The sequence below is a fragment of the Pan troglodytes genome, chromosome X (genome assembly GCF_028858775.2).
Source record: "Pan troglodytes isolate AG18354 chromosome X, NHGRI_mPanTro3-v2.0_pri, whole genome shotgun sequence".
In the NCBI taxonomy this organism is placed as follows: domain Eukaryota; kingdom Metazoa; phylum Chordata; class Mammalia; order Primates; family Hominidae; genus Pan; species Pan troglodytes.
The window spans coordinates 10,272,894-10,292,370 of record NC_072421.2 but is presented as its reverse complement, the minus strand read 5'-3'; the positions used below and the strand labels follow the sequence as shown (position 1 = coordinate 10,292,370).

General features: G+C 48.7%; 1 protein-coding gene across 3 annotated transcripts in view; it reads right to left on the bottom strand.

Annotated features, from left to right (window-relative positions):
* Positions 1-19,477, bottom strand: part of TBL1X (transducin beta like 1 X-linked) — a 79,432-nt gene that overhangs the window by 19,081 nt on the left and 40,874 nt on the right. For all 3 annotated transcript variants that reach the window (XM_054676427.2, XM_054676429.2, XM_054676430.2), the window contains 7 exons: positions 16,519-16,664; positions 12,437-12,695; positions 8,936-9,068; positions 8,393-8,534; positions 7,437-7,500; positions 7,230-7,327; positions 3,228-3,288 (listed from right to left, as the gene is read on the bottom strand). In XM_054676427.2, the coding sequence (XP_054532402.1) occupies positions 3,228-3,288; positions 7,230-7,327; positions 7,437-7,500; positions 8,393-8,534; positions 8,936-9,068; positions 12,437-12,695; positions 16,519-16,664 (903 nt within the window). The remainder of the gene's footprint in view (positions 1-3,227; positions 3,289-7,229; positions 7,328-7,436; positions 7,501-8,392; positions 8,535-8,935; positions 9,069-12,436; positions 12,696-16,518; positions 16,665-19,477) is intronic.

Genomic DNA, 19,477 nt, shown 5'->3' with positions numbered 1-19,477 from the left:
GGGTCCCAGGTTTCTAGCATTTTAGCATCATGAGAACGTTACATCAACGAAAGCACAGAGCATGCAACCTTCTGAGACTGGCTTTTGTCACTCGGCAAAATGCCCTTGAGATCTCTCCTGGCTGTCGTGCATCAATAGTTCATTCCTTTCTGCGGCCGAGTTTCACTCCACCACGAGGCTCTGAGCTAAGGCTTCCTGCCGACGGTGACCAAGGGCGCCCCCACGAGGTGTTACTGGGGAAAAGCTAGTGGGGCAAGGCAATGTCTCCTATCGCCCCATTAAACACCAAACCTGCCACAGCCACAGAAAGGGGCTCCTCACAGCTCTTCCCAGCTGCGTTTCACCTGGAAGAGCGAGCTTCTTTCTCTTCATTTTGAACGTTCTTTAACACACTGATTGACACCAAAAAGAGAGCAAGTAACGCCTAGATACGTCTGACCTGCCGACGGGAATTGGGTCTACCTCATGGCCAGCCAGATTACAGGTAAGAAGCTCACGCAATTCAGAACAATGTGGTTTGTGGTCTTCCTGGGTCAGCTGGGTAGGAAACCCTTCCATAGGGCCTGGGGATACTTTGGGAAAGATTATTTTCTGCTGAAATACTTTACAGATGAATTCTTAAGATACAAGTGTTAGAGGAACCTTATTGATGTTTACCTCGGGCATATTTTTCTCTGAAAAACAGAAGGCAGGGATGTCTAATGCAGAAAGCTCACCCCCCGGGGTCTGCGTGTCTAGGGCTGTGAACCTGTCATAGCATCCTTCCTGCCTACAAAGGTGGGTTTTGGCACTTAAGCCAAACGTGACGGAACTCCATTAGGAAGGCTATTCTCACTAGCCACCTGCTTTGATTTGCAGTCTAGAGCACAGAGTAGCAAGTGTCTGGCATGGAGATGACACACAGATCACAGGCTGTAGGTGGAGTTGCCAGGGAAAGATGGAATGGGTACGGGGTTTCCCTTTGGGGTGAAGAACACTTTCTGGAGGACCTAGTACACGTGCTACCTGCATTGGGAGCCTTTTGTCTCTCATATGCTCAGCACCTTCATCAACAGTGTCAATTAAAGCAACACCAGTAACAAATTTCACCGGCAACCCTGAGAGGTGTGTTTGGTGTGGGTCCCAAGCTGTGCAGGAGTGGCTCTCCCTCTCCAGGGCAGCAGAGCAGAAACAGCGTCCTCCCTGAGTCTCCCTCACTCTCTGAGCTGCCTGTATGAGGAGTCCCTGCTGAAGTACTGCATGGAATATAACAGACGTGGGTGCCTATGCATCTAACACAATCGTGCCTCGACAGGACCTTCGGTTCATGGTCTTGTTTCCTGCAGGGCCCATGTCCCCTGCCTGGAGCCCTCCCCAGGTGCCGATGGCTGTTCTGCCTTGGATGGTTGTTGCGGTTAGCCCTCCCATTCAGAACATCATTTAAGCACCCCAAGCTGCATGACAAGAAAGACACTCAGATCTCCTCCTGGACAATGCCCCAGGGACAGCTGATAGAATAGTTAACTTTCGTCCCACATATTTAGGGATTACTTCAAGACGAATCAGACATTTGCCCTTAAGGGAAGTGGCACCTACCCACTTCTGTCCACTTTAAGCCAGTCTAAAGACTTCCAATAGTCTATTAGCTCTGCGGGTGGCCATCTGTCTTTGTTTTAAGAGGCCATGTCTAACATCAGGACTGAGTTACACAGAGGAGGGAGTTGGGAAAGAAAATGAAGAATCATTTTGGAAGACCGAGGTGGGCAGATCACTTGAAGTCAGGAGTTTGAGACCAGCCTGGCCAACATGGCGAAACCCCGTTTCTACTAAAAATACAAAAATTAGCTGGGCTTGGTGGTGCATGCCTGTAATCCCAGCTACTCGGGAGGCTGAGGCAGGAGAATTGCTTGAGCATGGGAGGCAGAGGCTGCAATGAGCTGAGATCGCACCACTGCACTCCAACCTGGGTGACAGAGTAAAACTCTGTCTCCAAACAAACAAACAAAAAAACCCAAAACGACCCACGAAGAATCAGGTGGGAATCTGGAAAATCGGAATCTCTACAGACTCCAGAGCCCTGGGCTAACGCATGTGGCCTGGCCTGGCTCCAGTGCACAAAGGGATGTAGTTGGCTCCAGAGCAGCGGCCACACATCTGTGTAGGAAGGTGCTAACACCACAGGCCCGAGGCTGATCTCCCTACAGAGGCTTGCTTGCAAGGCCGGCCCTTGGCTAGCGACTGAGATTTTAGATTTCCGGAGAGTTCCCACCCTCCCCTAACAGACGCAAGCGGCTCACTCTGCTAACACTTGTTTGTGCAAACAGTGTGTTTATGCTGTGCCCCTGCTTTCCTTCTGGGGGTCTGCAGTTTTGGCTTGTACTAGGCACTGGGTGCTTACACGGCCAACCCCCAATAAAAACTCTGGGCACTGAGACTCTATGGAGCTTCCCTGGTATAAAACACTTCACAGGCATAGTTACAACTTATTCCTGGAAGAACTCAGCATGGCCTGTGAGAGTCCACTGGGAGAGGAGCCTTCGAAGCTCTGGATTTGGCCGTGTGCACCGTTTCCCTTTGCTAATGTTGCACTAAATTCTTGTGCTGTTAGAAATCATAGCTGTGAGTATGTTGAGTCCTGGGGGTCCTCGCAGCAAACCACCAATCCTGGGAGTGGTTTCAGGGAGCCCCCCAAACAGCATCCCTTTAGAACAGCAAGAGAAAGGAGCCCGCACTGCTTCTGTGGCTGGCTCACTGCTGTGTTTCAGAGCTCTGAGCAGGTGGGTGCCGAGGTCATCTCTATCTTGCAAACCTTAAGAGCAATCAATGCTTGCCACAAAATGGGTCTCCTTCTGACCAATGAGGCCTCCTGGGCTCCATACTCTGTGCATTCAGTTACTTTAAGGGGTATCTCAGGATCTCATTCTGTCACCTAGGCTGGAATACAGTGGTGCAATCACAGCTCACTGCAACCTTGATTTCCTGGCTCAAGCAATCCTCCTGCCTCAGCCTCCTGGGTAGCTAAAACTAGAGGTGTGTACCACAACACCCGACTAATGTTTTATATTTTTTGTAGAAACGGGGTCTTGCTTTGTTGCCCAGGCTGGTCTTGAACTCCTGACCTCATGCAATCCACCTGCTTCGGCTTCCCAAAGTGCTGGGATTACAGGCGTAAGCCACTGGGCTCGACCTGAATTATTATTTTTGAATTACAAAAAAACAAACAACAACAACAACAACAAAAAACTCACCTGAATGAAAAGGAAACTGCTGTTTGGCTTCTCCTGTGTGGGCATCCCAAATTATTGTTGTCTGTGTTCCGCAAAGAAAGGAAAAAGTTAGTAACTATTCTCGCAAAGTTTTCTCTGGAAACATTTATCATACAAGAAAAGACAGTCAGCCCTTCTCCTTATAAATCGGCACTGTCCAATAGAGATAGAGAGTGAGCCTTATGGGCTAGTTTCAATTTTCTGGGATCCACATTAAGAAGAAAGAAACTGGTAAAATTCATTAGCAATCTATTATATTTAACTCCAACATGCCCCCAAATATTACCATTTCAACATGTAATCAGTATCAAAACCTTACTGGGATATTTGCCTTCTTTTTCTCCCATACCACATCATTAAAGTACAGCATGTTTTAAACTCAGCAATCTGGATGGCCACGTTTGATGAACCTATCAGCCACATGTGCTGGCATCTCCCTTAACTCATTTCTGCCTGAGGTTGCAACTTTCTGAATTTCTGCAATCAGACCTTGGCGATGACCCTGAGCAGTAGGATATAAATAACTCCCACATGCTCAGCGTTCCGATAATGGAAACTAGGCATAAACGGGTTTAAGGACAGAGCATCCCTAACCAATACTTGCAAGAACTACCAAAATTGGTAGGAATTCCTCCTCATCCCCAAATGCAGAAAACTGCTGAAAAACCTGGAACAAAGCATCTCCAGAGATCTTTGTGGCATTTGTTCCAAGTGAAGGGCTGCAGAGACGAGCATTTCTGAAAATGCCTCTGCCCATCCCTCCATGAAATGGGGGCACTAGACATGGCAGAGCCATTGGCTTGCACTGGGGCCAGGCACCAATGTACTGGTCTAATAGTAAGTAGAAAGGTTGAGTTCTCCCTTGGAAAGCAAAGGAAATCACGAATTTTTATGAATTTACTGACGCTAGGAAGATAGAGAACCAGCTCAATGAATAGCATTGGAGTTACGTCTTCATCAACTGGAATTTTCAACTTAATTGGAAACTTTACACCTCTCTGTTACTGACGCTCAGTCAAGATTTTGCTTTAAGAAGAAAGAGTTCTATTTTGTGTTGACTGTAGACATTTTCAGAGGAAAGCAAGCAGTGAATGTCTTTGAAACTTGGTACTCCTGGGTTTTGAGTCAGTTCTAGACCAATTAACATTTCTTTGTTGGGGTATAACTCTTCTTAATTTAGCCATGCAAAAACAAATCTAACACTGCAGAGAATATATAAACTCTTTCACAGTTCTGATACCATTTCACATATTACATCAGCGACTGGTCTCTTAGTCGATGTTTATGTTAAATGTACATTGGACAAAAGAAAACAGTTATGCAAACATTTGAAGAATGTGACATATATTTTAGTCACTCTGTGTTGGTCAACACCAGCATCCCCTAAGTTACATTTTCTCCCTGAGTGTTATGTACAAGGATGTTATTTTCACTCCTGCTGTGGTTGACTAAGTAATGATGGTGGATCGTACCCAGCCCAAGAGACTAACATAATTCCACATATGCATTTTCACTGATCACATAGTCCATCACCTGGTGGAGTTAAGACTGATTATCAGTGAGAAAAACAATCACAAATGTTAACAGTCTCCAGGTAGGAAGGAGGCCAGGAAACAAACAGCTATTTAGAATTCTACGGAAGTTAAAGGGCAGTAGTTACTGGTGACCAGGGTCTGAGTTCCCATCCCTCTGTACTCTGCACCAGCTGTGTGTCCCTAGGCAAATTAATAACCCTCTCCAGGCCTCCAGTTCATCCTCTATAGAATGGGAGTGATCATACTTGTGCCTGCCTCCTATCTTGGCAGTACCGGATGGGTTAACACATGCAGTAGTGAAGCGCTTGATAAAGAAAAGTGCTGTCATTTTCATGAGTGATTTTAATAACTCAAGCAGCAATTACTGAGAGCCTACTGAATGCACAGCAAAGTGCTGCGTATGCATGTTACTTGAATTAGAACATCTTGGCAAAGATCTGATAGTAGCTACATGAGAACGTTTATGTGTCAACCACAGCAACTCAGCTTTTAAAATATCATAAACCAGGCTACTAAGTCTGAAAGGTTTCTTGGCTTAAAAGAGAGGGAGAGCAATTATGAATGAATGATTTGTTGACCTAGTTATACCCTAGTGCAAGAGTCCGCAAACTTTTTCTGTGAAGGGCCAGGTAGTAGAATTTTAGGCTTTGAGGGCCATCTGGGGTCTCTTGCAACTGCTCATCTCTGCCATTGTAGCATGAAAGCAACCATGGAGAAGTCTCAACAAAGGGGTGTGGCTGTGTGCCAATACAACTTTATTTAAATTTAAGAAACAGGTGAGGAGCCAGACTTGGCCTATGTGGGCCACAGTTTGCCAAATTCAATTATTTCATTTAAGCAATTTCTCCCAAAGTGGGATGATGTTCAGAGGTCAAGTCTATCATTTTATTTATTTATTTATTTATTTATTTGAGATGAAGTTTTGCTCTTGTTGCCCAGGCTGGAGTGCAGTGGCGCGATCTTGGCTCACCCCGGGTTCAAATGATTCCCCTGCCTCAGCCTCCTGAGTAGCTGGGATTACAGGCATCCCCCACCACGCCCGGCTAATTTTGTATTTTTAGTAGAGACAGGGTTTCTCCATGTTGGTCAGGCTGGTCTCGAACTCCCGACCTCAGGTGATCTGCCTGCCGTGGCCTCCCAAAGTGCTGGGATTACAGGCGTGAGCCACCACGCCCGGCCAACTCTATCATTTTATAACTTTCAGAACTAGGAAGAACAGAGAGCTCTGACTCAGGTTTTGTTTTGTATTGTTTTGTCTTGTTTTGTTTTGAGACAGAGTCTCACTCTTCTTCCAGATCCAGGCTGGAGTGCAGAGACGCAATCTCGGCTCACTGCAACCTCCTCTGCCTCCCTGGTTCAAGAGATTCTCGCGCCTCAGTCTCTAAGTAGCTGGGATTACAGGCACCCGACACCATGCCCAGCTAAGTTTTGCATTTTTAGTAGAGACTGGGTTTCACTGTGTTGGCGAGGCTGGTCTCGAACTTCAAGACCTAGTAAGTTTTCAAGTTATCCTGAAATCACCACAAAATGCAAAGCTTTGTGGAGGCCCGAGCACCCTCCAGTATTCAGGCATGGTTTCCAGTTGTTGTAGAAACACAAATTCATGTGAAAACACGTCTTTTTTTTTTCTTTTCTCAATTCTAGATAATGCTTCTTTTCCAAAGCCATGACTTAGAATTCCTGCTGAGTCTCGGGAATGCACAACTGTTCCATGAAGGCTGTCTCGGGTCATGACTCCAGCCAGCCTTGTCGCTGGACAAGTGAGGAAAGTGAAATGCACAGAGGCCGAGGTTGCTGGCTGGATCAGACTCGGGCCCGGGATGGAGTCTGCATCCCCTTACTCTTTGCCCTTGGGTTCCCACCCCATTGATGGCTTTTACATGCACCTGGAGTTAACACTACCGTGTCTCCCTGCAGCCCTGCCCAGGTGCGGAGCAAGTCAATTCTAACCTGGCTCTGTGGGCCATCGGAAGAGCGTGCCCTTGTAGCCAGGTTGCTTGACTCCTACTCAGAGAAATCTGCGGTCTACGGTGGGAAGCAACAGTTTATCAAATGAGGAAAGCCGAAGCCTGAAGAACACACACAGCCTGTGCCACTCACCCCTCAGTGGGTGCAAGTTCAGGCAGGGCACGCCCCATACCACATGGCTCCTTCCAGCAACTGACAAATGCAATGTGGAGATTTTCCTCTCTCTACCACTGAACCATGTACCTCAAATAAAGGGAAGCTTTGCACAAGGGTCTGCAGAACAGCAGAATATATTAAGAGATGATGTGTTACAAATGAACAGAAAGATCAAAACCACAAAAACAAAGCCTAAACACATCATTTTCATTTCTTAAGGGGAAGCACAAAGCCTACGAGTTCCAAGAAACCACGATGTTATTTTGAGATTAAAAATATATAACCACCTATAGATCAAAGGGATGTGTTTTCAGCTAATACTCACTTTGTCTACACCAGCACTCAAAATGTAATTCCCCTTTCGGTTCCATTTCAAGGCAAAGATGGGGCCTTTATGTTGGCCTAAGGTGCTGGCCAGGTTACCTGTTAGTAAAAACAAACATGTTGACCTCAATGTCATGGTCTGTTCACTCAAGGGTTAAGTTCGGCAGCTCCTCTTACCCGACCCCAGCACGAGGGACACAGAACTCACCGTCTTCCGTCCATATTCTTGCAAAACCGTCATATGAACCTGTAGCCAAGAGTGTTCCATTGGTCTGAGGGCCAGAAAGAGACAAAAACCCACAAAAACAACTTAGGAGCGGCAGCACCAAAGCAGCTCGGAGAGCCTCTCCCAGGATCCAGGTACGCTGGAACCATTTGCCACTGCGTTCTTTAATGACAGAATTGAAAATACCATGCTGAAAGCTATTGTAAGACCTTGCAGAAAATAAAAAGCAGTCAAACTGTGTGCATCCCATGTGTCAATGCACAGAACACCTGGTGCTGAAATCCCAAGGTGGAGAATCACCTTTCCTGGGCTGCACGACGTATCTCTCCAGAAGAACTACCTTGGGGCTCCCAGCCTACCTTCCCACCATGAGGCCACAGGCTCATTTTGCTAAGGCATGCTCACGTGCAAAGATACGGCTACTGAATACACAGCTCACTGCCTGCCAAATGCAGCCTTGTTAATAGCTCTTAGAAGCCAAGACTGGCCGGGGGCAGAGGCTCACGCCTATAATCCCAGCACTTTGGGAGGCTGAGGCAGGCGGATCACATTGCGTCAGGAGTGGGAGAGCAGCCTGGCCGACATGGTGAAACCCCATCTCTACTAAAAATACAAAAATTAGCCAGGTGTGGTGGCATGAGCCTGTAATCCCAGCTATTCGGGAAGATGAGGAAAGAGAATCGCTTGAACCCAGGAGGCAGAAGTTGCAGTGAGCTGAGATCACACCACTGCATTCCAGCCTGGGCAACAGAGCAAGACTCCGTCTCAAAATAAAAAAAGAAGCCAAGAACACCTCTCTGGCAGCCCATCAGAGTGGGGGCTGAGCACACAGGACCACCTGCCTCCTATGTCTGCATGGGCTCCATTGCTGCAGCCCCTGCCTGGTGGCTGGCCGATTTTACCAATTTCAAAGTGCCCAGGGGGTGGAAGATGCTTACATTCCAGTCCAGTGAGGTGACGTCTTTGTTACTCGGGACGTCATGGCCCCCTTCTCGTATACAGTGCCTCAACACGAGCTGGGTGGAGCCCCCGTTGCTATTCTCATTCAGGTTCCATATCCTTGCAGTTGAGTCTCCGGATCTGAAGAATAAAAACACAGGAGCCTCTGGTGTTTGGTTCAAATGGGATAAGAAGCTCTCCACAGCTTGCTCTCTGGCCAGAGGGCATCTTCAGCACATGCTCTTCTGTCTTTTTCATCCCTCTGGATCCCTGTTTCCCTCTTTGCCATCTTTGCATTTGGTAATTTAAGTGCTGCTGTGTTCCTCACCACCACATGGAGAAAATGACTTGGAACTATGGCTTCTCCACAATATGAGACATGTAGAGAAGTGGCTCATAGAGCCACCCATTCCTTGGTCTGCCCACACACCGGGGTAAGAAGGGGAGTGTGTGTTCCTTTAGGCAGAACTCCAGAGAAGGGCGAGCAGCTTGCATCTCCCATCTCCCCAACTCTGGAGCGCCCCCCATCCTGACATCCTTACCCGGAGGCTAGCAAATCACTGACAGGATTCCAGGCACAAATGAACACCTCAGACTCATGGCCCCGAAGGACTGTGGCTTTGCTGGATGGAATCTCAACCTCTCCATCTATTTCCATTGGCTTCGCGTGATTATCTGTCACAGCAAACACAAAGAGACAAGTGGCTTACCAATACAAGAGAAACACACTTAAAGGGCTCTTTTGTTTCCAGAAACATTTTTTTTATGTACTAAATACTACCTCTGATGATTCCTTTTCTTTTTTTTTTTTTTTTTTTGAGACAGAATCTTGCTCTGTCGCCCAGGCTGGAGTGCAGTGGCACGATCTCGGCTCACTGCAACCTCCGTCTCCCAGGTTCAAGCAATTCTCATGCCTCAGCCTCTCAAGCAGCTGGGATTACAGGCATGTGCCACCACACCAGGCTAATTTTTGTATTTTTAGTAGAGGCGGGGTTTCACCATGTTGCCAGGGTCGGTCTCAAACTCCTGGCCTCAAGTGATCCACCTGCCCCAGCCTCCCAAAATGCTGGAATTACAGGCGTGAGCCACCACGCCCGGCCTACCTCTGATGATTCTAACGAAATCGTGGCTTTAGTGCAATTTAGTAAATATTTTAGGTTTCTTTACATTTTGACAGTCTCTAAATTTCATTGAGGAATAAAAACAGTTTGCTAAGTGCAGTGGCTCACACCTAAAATCCCAGTGCCTCAGGAGGCTGAGGAGGGAGGACTGCTTGAGACCAGGAGTTCAACAGCAGCCTGGGCAACATAGCAAGACCCCATCTCTATAAAAACAACAACAACAACAACAAGAAGTTAGCCAGCCCTGGTGGTGCACACCTGTAGTCCCAGCTACTCAGGAGGCTGAGGTGGGAGGATCACTTGAGCCCAAGAGATTGAGGCTGTAGTGAGCTATGATTGTGCCACTGTACCCCAGCCTGGGTGACAGTTATTTTTTGTAACTGGGGCCAGCTAACTACAGCCCATGATCCAAACCTAGTCCCTGGCTGCTTCTGCATAAATAAAGTGTGACTGGCACACAGCCACTGCCCATGTTTTCAAATTGTCTATGGCTACTGTTATGGGCTAAACTATGTCCCCCTAAAATTCATATCTTGAAGCCCCAATTTCCAGGGGCCTCAGAATGTGGCTGTATTTGGAGATAGGGCTTTTGAAAAGGTGAGCAGGGTAAAAGGAGGTCACAAGGGTGGGCCCTAACCCAGTGGGACTGGTGTCCTTATGAAAAGAGGAGATCAGGACACAGACACAACCAGAGGAACGAGCACGTGAAGACATGGAGAGAAGACAGTCTCTACAAGCCAAGGAGAGAGGCCTCGCAAAGGAACCAGCCCTGCCCACACCTTGATCTTGGTCCTCCAGCCTCCAGAACTGTGAGAGCAAATTCTTAAACAGCCTGGTGTGTGGCCTTTTGTTACGGCAGCCTGAGCTGACTCTCACAGCTGTTTTTGCACTCTGACAGACTTCAGCAGCTGTGACAGAGACTGCATGACCCTCAAAGCCTGGGACATTTACTGTCTGTCCCTGTAAAGAAAGTTTGCTAGACCCTGGTTTATGCTCCTGAGAAAGGAGCAATGTAGCCTGATCATCAAACAATTAGCCATGGTTAACAGTTTCACAATACGGTGAGGAATTGAGCATGCTTTGTCATATGTCTTTCGTAAAGGTGCTCTGGTGGAAAACCCAGGAAACAGAAGCAATGTGATCTTAGGTTACGTGTCACTGAGTAGGAGTGCTGTTTATGTAAAAAATAAGAAAACGCCTGGTGGTCCTGCTTAGCTCGAGAAGCCTGATACAAAAGATTCAAACAACAATGGGACTCTTCAATGTTGGTGTTTCTTCCATGCTCTGAAAGTGTCATCTGGCTGGAAGAGAGGAAAAACATCTTTCTGCATGTGGCAGACCCACTGTCCCTGGTGATGGCAAGAGGGAAACTGGCATCTTAGCCAGCCACGCAGTGGCAGGGGGCCTGGTAACTCCAGGCAGGAGTGACAGCCAGTATTTTCATTCTTATCAAAATGCGGCCTTCCAATGCTCCTGTCTCCATAGATTGGGCTGTGGGTCAGGCACAAGATGCAGGGTTTGAGAAGGGGGTTGGGGTGGCTGTTCCAGAAGTTCAACCAGGGTGAACTGGCCACATGCACAGAGGAGGAGGGCCAGACTCTTCTTTTCCTGCCCCACAATTGTGGACCTTATCAATAGAAGGCTGGTGAGAGGTCTTTTCCTTTTACCTGAGGCAGGTGGCCTTTCTGTCACCCTATTGCAATAGAAACGTTATTAACAATCTGTGAACCTTCCATTAAATGCTGGATCTGCTTCTCCAAGAATTTTTTAGCTGGTGCCTGTGGATGGTAACTTGTCACAGGGCTTGGCTCGGGCTGCAGCCTCATCAGAGGCAGCCGGCTGGCTCTCTACACACCAGGAAGTTGTGGAGCCAAGACGTACCAGGTAAGACAGCAACGTCATAGTCAGCTCGATCTTCAAGGACTGCTGGGCTGCATGGCTGCTCCGAGGGCAACAACTTTCAAATAAGGAAAAACACACACACATACACTACACCATGCACAGGTGTGTGCGCGTGCACACACATGCACGCACACACACACGCACATACACTACACCATGCACAGGTGTGCGTGCGCACGCACACACACGCACACAAACTCGTGCACACACACGCACAGGAACACACGTGCACACACGCACACGCATATACACGTGCACGCACACATGCACACACGCGCACACATACACGCACACGCATGCATACACACTTGCACACAGACACAGGCACATACACATGCAGATATACACATGTACAACATACATATGCACACATGCATACCTGTGCATGCGAGTGCACGTGCGCACACGGTGCGCCATGCACGGCACATATGCTCGCTCTGAACTTGCACCCTGAAGTGGCGTCCCTACGGGTGTATAGAGCAGTATGTCTAAGTGGAGCAGGTTCTCTGGGTAGAATTTTGGGCTCTCTGACTGGCCACATACTCACAGGCAATCACCTAACAGGGACTGATGTCCTGGGGTTTTGCAAAGACCAAATAAGCCTATGCCCAGTCTCTGGGGCCCAGTGCCCTTGGCAGGAACTGCAAGCTCAATAATTATACCATAATTTGGCCAAAAACCCTCAACATGGAAGGCTGGAGGCTGAGACCAAAGGTGTCCATGAATGAAACACTTTTGTTTATCACGGGCAATAATCATGTGTTACATGAGAGTTCTCAGATTAGCAGGCGCAGCACGATTTCCTAAAGTTGAAGATGAGGGTAAAGAAGCTCAGGTCCAAGGGTTGTGATGGAAAAAATGGAACGGGAAGTTCTTCCGGCCAGATCGTAAGCAAACACTAGAGAGCAGCTTCTAAGACATTTATAGCAGGCAGGTTTTTAAGAAGGCATTCGGATTTGCCCAAGAAGAAAACAATGAACCCAGAGAGGCCCACCGAACTCCCAGAGCCCCTGCACTCACTGACTGAATGTGCTCTGTTCTCTTCCCCATTCACCGTGGCCTCTCTGTTCTTCGATGGATTTTGGTGGGAAACGCCGGCTGAGGTCGCGGTGGCTGCTGTCGCTGCTGCCGTGGCCGCAGCCGCCGCCGCCGCCGCACTGGCTTGCTGCTGAGCGAGCTTCTCTCGGAATGCCTGCTGCCGCGTCTGCACCACGTCGGGCATCACGGCGTCTATCAGTGACAGGGACTCTATGGGGCGGCCGTCGAACACTGTGCCATCCTGGGGAAGCAAGCCAAGGTACAGCTGTCAGCTCACGGGGGTGAGGGCTCTGGAATGGCCTCTGCTCTCTGGGCAGGAGAAGCGCAGGGAAGTGGGGCGTAAACAGCTGGCTCCCAGCAACCAGGGGGCCACGGGGGAAGCGGCATGGACCTGGAGCCTGGGGTGAAGGGATCCCATGGTGGGCAGGGAAGGGGACACGACAAACTGTTGGTAAGAACTAAGTGTGATGGTTCTTCTGAGTGTCAAACCCAATTGGGGCATTGAGGACAAAAAGGCCATTTATTCTTGACAGAAAGTGCTATCCCTGATGGCACGATTCTCAACGTGGCGGGGGCGGGGGGTGACTGTGACTCCTTGGGGGGCATTAGGCAACGTCTGGAGACTTTTTTGGCTGTTACAACTAAGGGAGGAGAGGTGCTCCTGGCATCTGGTGGGTGGAGCCCAGGGATGCTGCTCAACATCCAACAGTGCCCAGGATGGCCCCACCACAGAGAAACATGCAGCCCCAAATACTGAGTGCCGCGGTGGAGAAGACCTGCCCACGTGCTATCGCGACTGTGCAAAATCTCTGCAAATGACCATCCATTATACGGGAGGGTAACGCTTCAGAAGCAGAGCCCAAATGAGATGCACACAGCATTTAGGCCTGGATTCCAAGTCCATCTGTCCAGGGGATTTAATAAAATAGGCACTTGCTGCTACTTGAAATGACTCCTTGGGTTCAGGGTTAGACTAACTATAGCCATGACACAATTGACATCATTTTGTTTTGATTCATGTTTTTTTGACCATTCTTTGATTCTCTGATTTCCGTTTACCATGGGAAACTTTCCACACACGTTTAAAAATACAGCAGGAGGTTCTTTCCTTGTGAAACACGCCAAATATTCGAATCAGGTGAACCTCAATAAGCCTTGGGGTTGTATCTGGATGTGCAAACACATGTTTACATGCTCTGAACCTGAATTACTTCAGAAATGAGGAAGAACTGAAAGGCTCAGGTTTCAGCTGAAGAATAACTAAATGAAACATCACTCCAGATGATTTCTGATTACAAGACAATATTCAAAATAAAGAAAACAATACAACCTATGTAAAGAACTAGCTGCATCACCTCCTCAGGTACTCTTGGCCCTTGATTCTGGCCATGGAGTGGACAATGGTGACCGATGGGTCAAGACGCTCCCACACCCCCTTCCTCCTTCATATGTTCACACCCAAATGAACAAGCCCATGACAAAACGCGGTAACTGTCCAAGGTAGTAACAACATGTCCTCATTTAAACTCCGCGGGCACACTGTCTCTCTTTTTTCCTTAGAGACGGGGTCTCGCTCTGTCATCCAGGCTGGAGTGCAGGGGCACAGTCATGGCTCACTGCAGCCTCAAACTCCTGGACCAAACTGATCTTCCTGCCTTAGCCTCCGAGTAGCTGGGGTTACGAGCATGTGCCACTGCACCTGGCTAATTTTTTTTATTTTATGTAGAGATAAGGTCTCATTATATTGGCCAGGCTGGTCTAGAACTTCTGGCCTCAGGCAACCCTCCTGCCTTGGCTTCCCAAAGTGCTGCGATTACAGATGTGTGCTACCGCCCCTGGCGTCTCACTTTTTAATGATTAGAAACCATTGTGACAAATGGGACAGTCTTTCATTAGCCCCTAGAGTGCTGGAATCTGGAGTGCCGAGGGAAGGCAACTATGAAGGCTTCTCAACAGATGAGAGGTAGAAGGCAATGAGCAGAGAAAAACAGAGTCACAGGCGCCTTGAGATCTGAGGGCTGGCTGGACCTTGGAGACATGTCCTCTTAGATACACACGTGTGTGTTTTGCAGTGAGGAAACTAGACAGGGCCAGAAGGAGTCAGTGGAAGATCCCGGGCACACAGTGTGAAGGGGTTTGCCAGGGAAAAAGGAGCACAAGAGAGGAAAAAACACCGGAGTTTCGAAAGCCACAGCTTTGCGAAAAATGGTAGGCAGAAGTGCAAGAAAGAAAACAGGGACTGGGTACAGTGGCTCACGCCTGTACTCCCAGCACTTTCGGAGGCCAAGGCGGGAGGATCGCGGGAGGATCGCTTGAGCCCAGGAGTTCAAGACCAGCGAGACCTCATCTCTACAAAAAATAAAAAAATTATCTGGACGTGGTGGTGTGTACCTATAAGTTCCAGCTGCTCAGGAGGCTGAGGCAGGAGGATCTTTTGAGCCAGGAGGTTGAGGCTGTAGTGAGCTATGATTGTACCACTGTACTCCCACCTGGGTGACAGAGAGAGACCCTGTCTTAAAAAAAAAAAAAAAAAAAAAAAAGAAAAGAAAAGAAAAAGAGAACAGGATATATTGCTTTGTGATTTTCTAAAAGAGTTTTTTAAAGCAGTGTAACATGCTGTGAAGGAGAAAGGTTTGTAAGGGCAAGACCAGTTCCCAGAAAGACAGGACAGAGGGAATCCTGGAAGAATGTGACCGCCAGGTGGGATGGATGACGGTACAGTATGGAAAAGTTCAGTAGAATCACGTGCCTGGGTCAGAGTAGGAGAAAGAGAAGCAGAGGGAGGAAGCTGCAGGGGACTGAGAAATCAGTAACAGGGACTGTCTGTGGTCCCAGTGCTTTGGGAGGCTGAGGCAGGAGGATCACTTGAGCCCAGGAGGTCGAGGCTGCAGTAAGCCATGATTGTGCCACTGCACCCTAGCCTGGGCAACAGTGTGAGACTCAGTCTCTAAAAATAAAATAGGGACTCAGGTGAAGGCGGCAAGAAAGGTTGTGGATCCCATTATTCCCCAGAAGTCAAGGGGATCTTCACTGCAGAATCATGAGACCAGAATAGGAGGGGACAAGAGAGGGTGAGATGTGTGGTTTAAAACCAAAATTGGTATAAAATTGGCACAACTGCTCACTGTGGACCAATGTGAAAAGTGGGAGGGGTTCCAAGCCAAGTGCACAGTTTTAATGTGCATTTATTTTTCCATCCTCCTACCCCCATCTGCTCTACAACGAGCCCGGTAATGAAAGCATCCCTTGAGATCCTCGTTAACACCAGAGCCATCACCTCTCTGCCCTGACGCAGCCTCTGGTGATGCCCTCTGCCGGGTTCTGCTGAAATACAGATTCCACCTGACCATGTGTGGGGCCCCTCTCTAACCAACCTGCTCCAGAAATCAAGAAGAGACAGCAAGTCTGCATAAGTGCAAGGCAAACGTCCACTCCGAAGCCCAGAGCAGCTGAAGATCTGCCGCATCTTTTTCAGATGTGGCGGTGTAAGTGTTTACATCAACTAACAGCCAGTGATTCTACATTTAAGTCAAAAACACAGAGCCATGTGGGAGGGGCACTGGAAGCTTGCTGCTGTGTGTCCACACAACCGGTATCAACACAAAGTGGAAAAGAACCCAACTTACTTTCTTCTTCTTCTTTTTTTTTTTTTTTAATTTTAGAGATGGAGTCTCACTGCATTGCCCAGGCTGGAGTGTACTGGTGCAATTATAGCTTACTGCAGCCTCAACCTCTCAGGCTTAAGTGATCTGATCCTCTCACCTCAGCCTCCCGAGAGCTGGGGCTACAGGTGCGTACCACCACACTGGGCTAATTAAAAAATTGTTTTTTGTAGAAATGCTGTTACACCATGTTGTCCAGGCTGGTCTCAAACTCCTGGGGTCAAGTAGACTTCCTGCCTCGGCCTCCCAAAGTCCTGGGATTACAGGCATGAGCCACTGCACCCTGCCGCGGAATTAATCCCAAATGCCTGAGGGAAATGCATGTTAGCTTCCAATGTGTTCCAAGCTCTTGCAGCTTCCCAGGGCTCTGCTGTTTGGGGACCCGGCCCAGCAGCTACGTACCTCGTTGATACTGATCTCGGCCTCTACATACTGCAGGCCTTTCTGGAGAATGGAGATGAGGGCGGCCGGTGGCACTAGCGTCCCATTGATGTTGGACTGGCTGATGTGGCTCTCAATCCCAAATGTGAAAGCCGAGTGGGAAAAACCTGTGGCAAGAGGGGAAAGCTGAGGTTGAGTGAGACCCGAATTGAAGGAGGGAGGTGCAGCCATTGAGATCTGAAGGTGGCCCGCAGACTTCAAACACACTTAATTTGCAGGGACAGACACGGCTGCAGAATGCCCAGGGATGCTTCTGATTTGGGTTCAGTAAGGTGGGAAAGGGCAGGGAGAGAGGGAGGGACTTCAGACCCAGGAAGACCAGGATTGGTATGTGATGAAACAAGGGACTTTAATGGTAGAACCGTTTCAGTGTTATTAAGGACAAAGCAGAACAGACAGTAGTTTGCCCTGCATGCCCCGGTTGGACATTTCTGTTACTCAAATTTGGCTCCAGGCTCCCCCGCAAAACTCCGTGGTTCGTAAGACTGTGCAGAAGCTCACGCTGAAGCCTCTCTGTGTCACCCCCTGAAAGCACACAGGGCACCTTTCTTCAGCCCAAGATGAGGGAACAGCAAACGCTGACCCTGAGTCCTCCTGGCACGTGGGGCAAGTGTATCACAACTCAACAACTGAAGACGGAGAAGAGGCCGTTCTGGACTGACTGGTGTGGCACTGAGTCATTTTCTCAAAACACTGGGAATTTTCTCTTTGCTAATTGATGCTGGCTCTTTTCCTCTCCTCCCCCAGTGCATCTCTTTCACTGCCGCTCTAGGAAGCTGCTATCAATGATGCTTGGCAATTTAAAGGTGTTTTCAGATCAGCTTTGGATGAAGGCTCTTGAATGAAGCTGTTGGGAAGGGGGTCAGGACCGAATACACAGAAAGCCATGCCTTGCGCTCTTGTGGATGGCGCCTGCTTCAAGGAAAGAAGGCAATGGTGCAGGGCATCTATGTGGAGGTCTGGGGGTGATGAGGAAGCTGCGACAGCCCTTCATCAAGGAGAGAGAGGGAGGTGGCATCCCACTGCCAGCAAGCCTAGGCTGCTGCAGGGAGTTTCCTAAAACAGGCAACCCCGCCTGGCAGGGCTGGGTCACTTTGCTTGGTGCAGAGGCGGCCTGGGGGTGCACAGGAGCTTGAAATCCTTGGGAGGTGGACATCATGGGGGGATCTCGTGTGAGGAACATGGACCCCCCAGTGCTCGGTCCCTGGCTACAGGTGGGGTGGACACCAAGGCATTCCCATGGTGTGGCTTTCAACTCTCACACTGTTTACAACTTCCATGCATGAGGCAAATGAGCAGGAAGCAGGGAGTTCGGAAAGCAGCCACTCTACCTCCCTGGTTAGACCACTCTGCAGGCTGAGAATCTGCTTATCCCAGGAGGCAGGACTGTCAGCCTTGCTGGACAGGTGCTCCTCTTCCGCCGTCTTTCATTCAGCCAATGGGGGGCAGTGGCAGCCGGCTTCCCTCTGCTTCCATATCAGTGCCCTTCTGCCTCGCCTTATCCAAATGCAAACTGACCTTGCAATAAACAAAACGCTCACCAGATGGGAATGTTCCTCCAGGAGACGAGCTCTGCGCTGTGCTCTCCTTGCTGCTTTCTTACACTTCACTTTTCTCTGTCTACTCTCCCTCCTCCTCAATCCACCCTCTGTTCTGTCCCCACCGCCAGGTTGTAAAGAACATATCAAATGTGTAGTTGAGATTTATCTAACAGAGGAATAGGGTAGCTGCTATTAATTTTACAATCAATTGCACAGAGCCTTGCATATTTCTTTACAGAACTATAACTGCCTACATTAGGTTCCAAAGGACCCCTTTCCAGGTTCCCCTATCCCCAAGGGTTCCTCCGCCCCTGTGTTTTTGGAGGATATAAGCCAAGGCTGTTTACAACAACCTTACCTTTTCCTTCTAACTTGTTTTCTCTCTATCCACCTTCCTTTTCCCCTACCCACTCCTACCAAAATGAAGCAACCCACCCTTGGGTTCACCAACGACTCTATTCTCTGCCAATGCTATACAGAGTTTTACCTGCAAGCTTTTATCATTGAGGTCTTTGGCAAAGTGTGGAAGAGAAAAACCCCAGTCAATGGATAAAGCAGGACCTCACTGCATTCTTGGCTTGACGATCCACTACATGGAATCTTCCTTATCTACTCTGGGCCACAGTGATTCCTCTCTCATAGACATCATGACTCTCACGGCTGATGGGGGCCACTCACGTGGCTCCTACTAAATGGCTTCAAGCTTCTCAGCATCATTCTGTCACTGCCGCTTTCCCCTTGATGAATCAGTCTCTGAGATCTTTTGAGGGTAACTGACAGCCTCCTGTTGCTCAGTTTGTAGGGGTGGTGCTGAGATCTAAGCCTGGGCGCCAGAAACCACTCTTAGCCACCATGAAACAGTATCTAGAAACATCTACTGAATGCACCAGAATGCAGCATTTATGTGCTGATGACGGCACCTGACAAGCAAACCTCATGGCTGATGGAGCAATTGTGGAAGGAAAGTCTCGTGCTCCTGGGACATTTCATTCATCCACTCTGACTCATTCATTCCCGCAAGCAGCACTGGGCCACAGAACTGGTACCTGCAGTCACATGCTCTGTGAAACAGAGCCGATTCTGACCACATTACCATCTTCAACCAAACCTGGGCACTCTGTCCACTACCTCAGTCTTTGTAGCAGCTGTTTGGAGTTGGTACTGTTTTTGTTTCACACATAAGGACAAACATTGGAGACATCAGGTAACCCGCCCAAGGATCATGTGATATGACGCTGAACTAAACTGTGAACCGTAGACTATGTGACTCCGAGATTCCTCTTTTTACTTTACACTCCAAGACCCACCCGCAAGCACAGGAACCAAAATTCTTGAATTCCCTGCATGGACACAGACTCCATTTCCACCTTGCTGCTCAG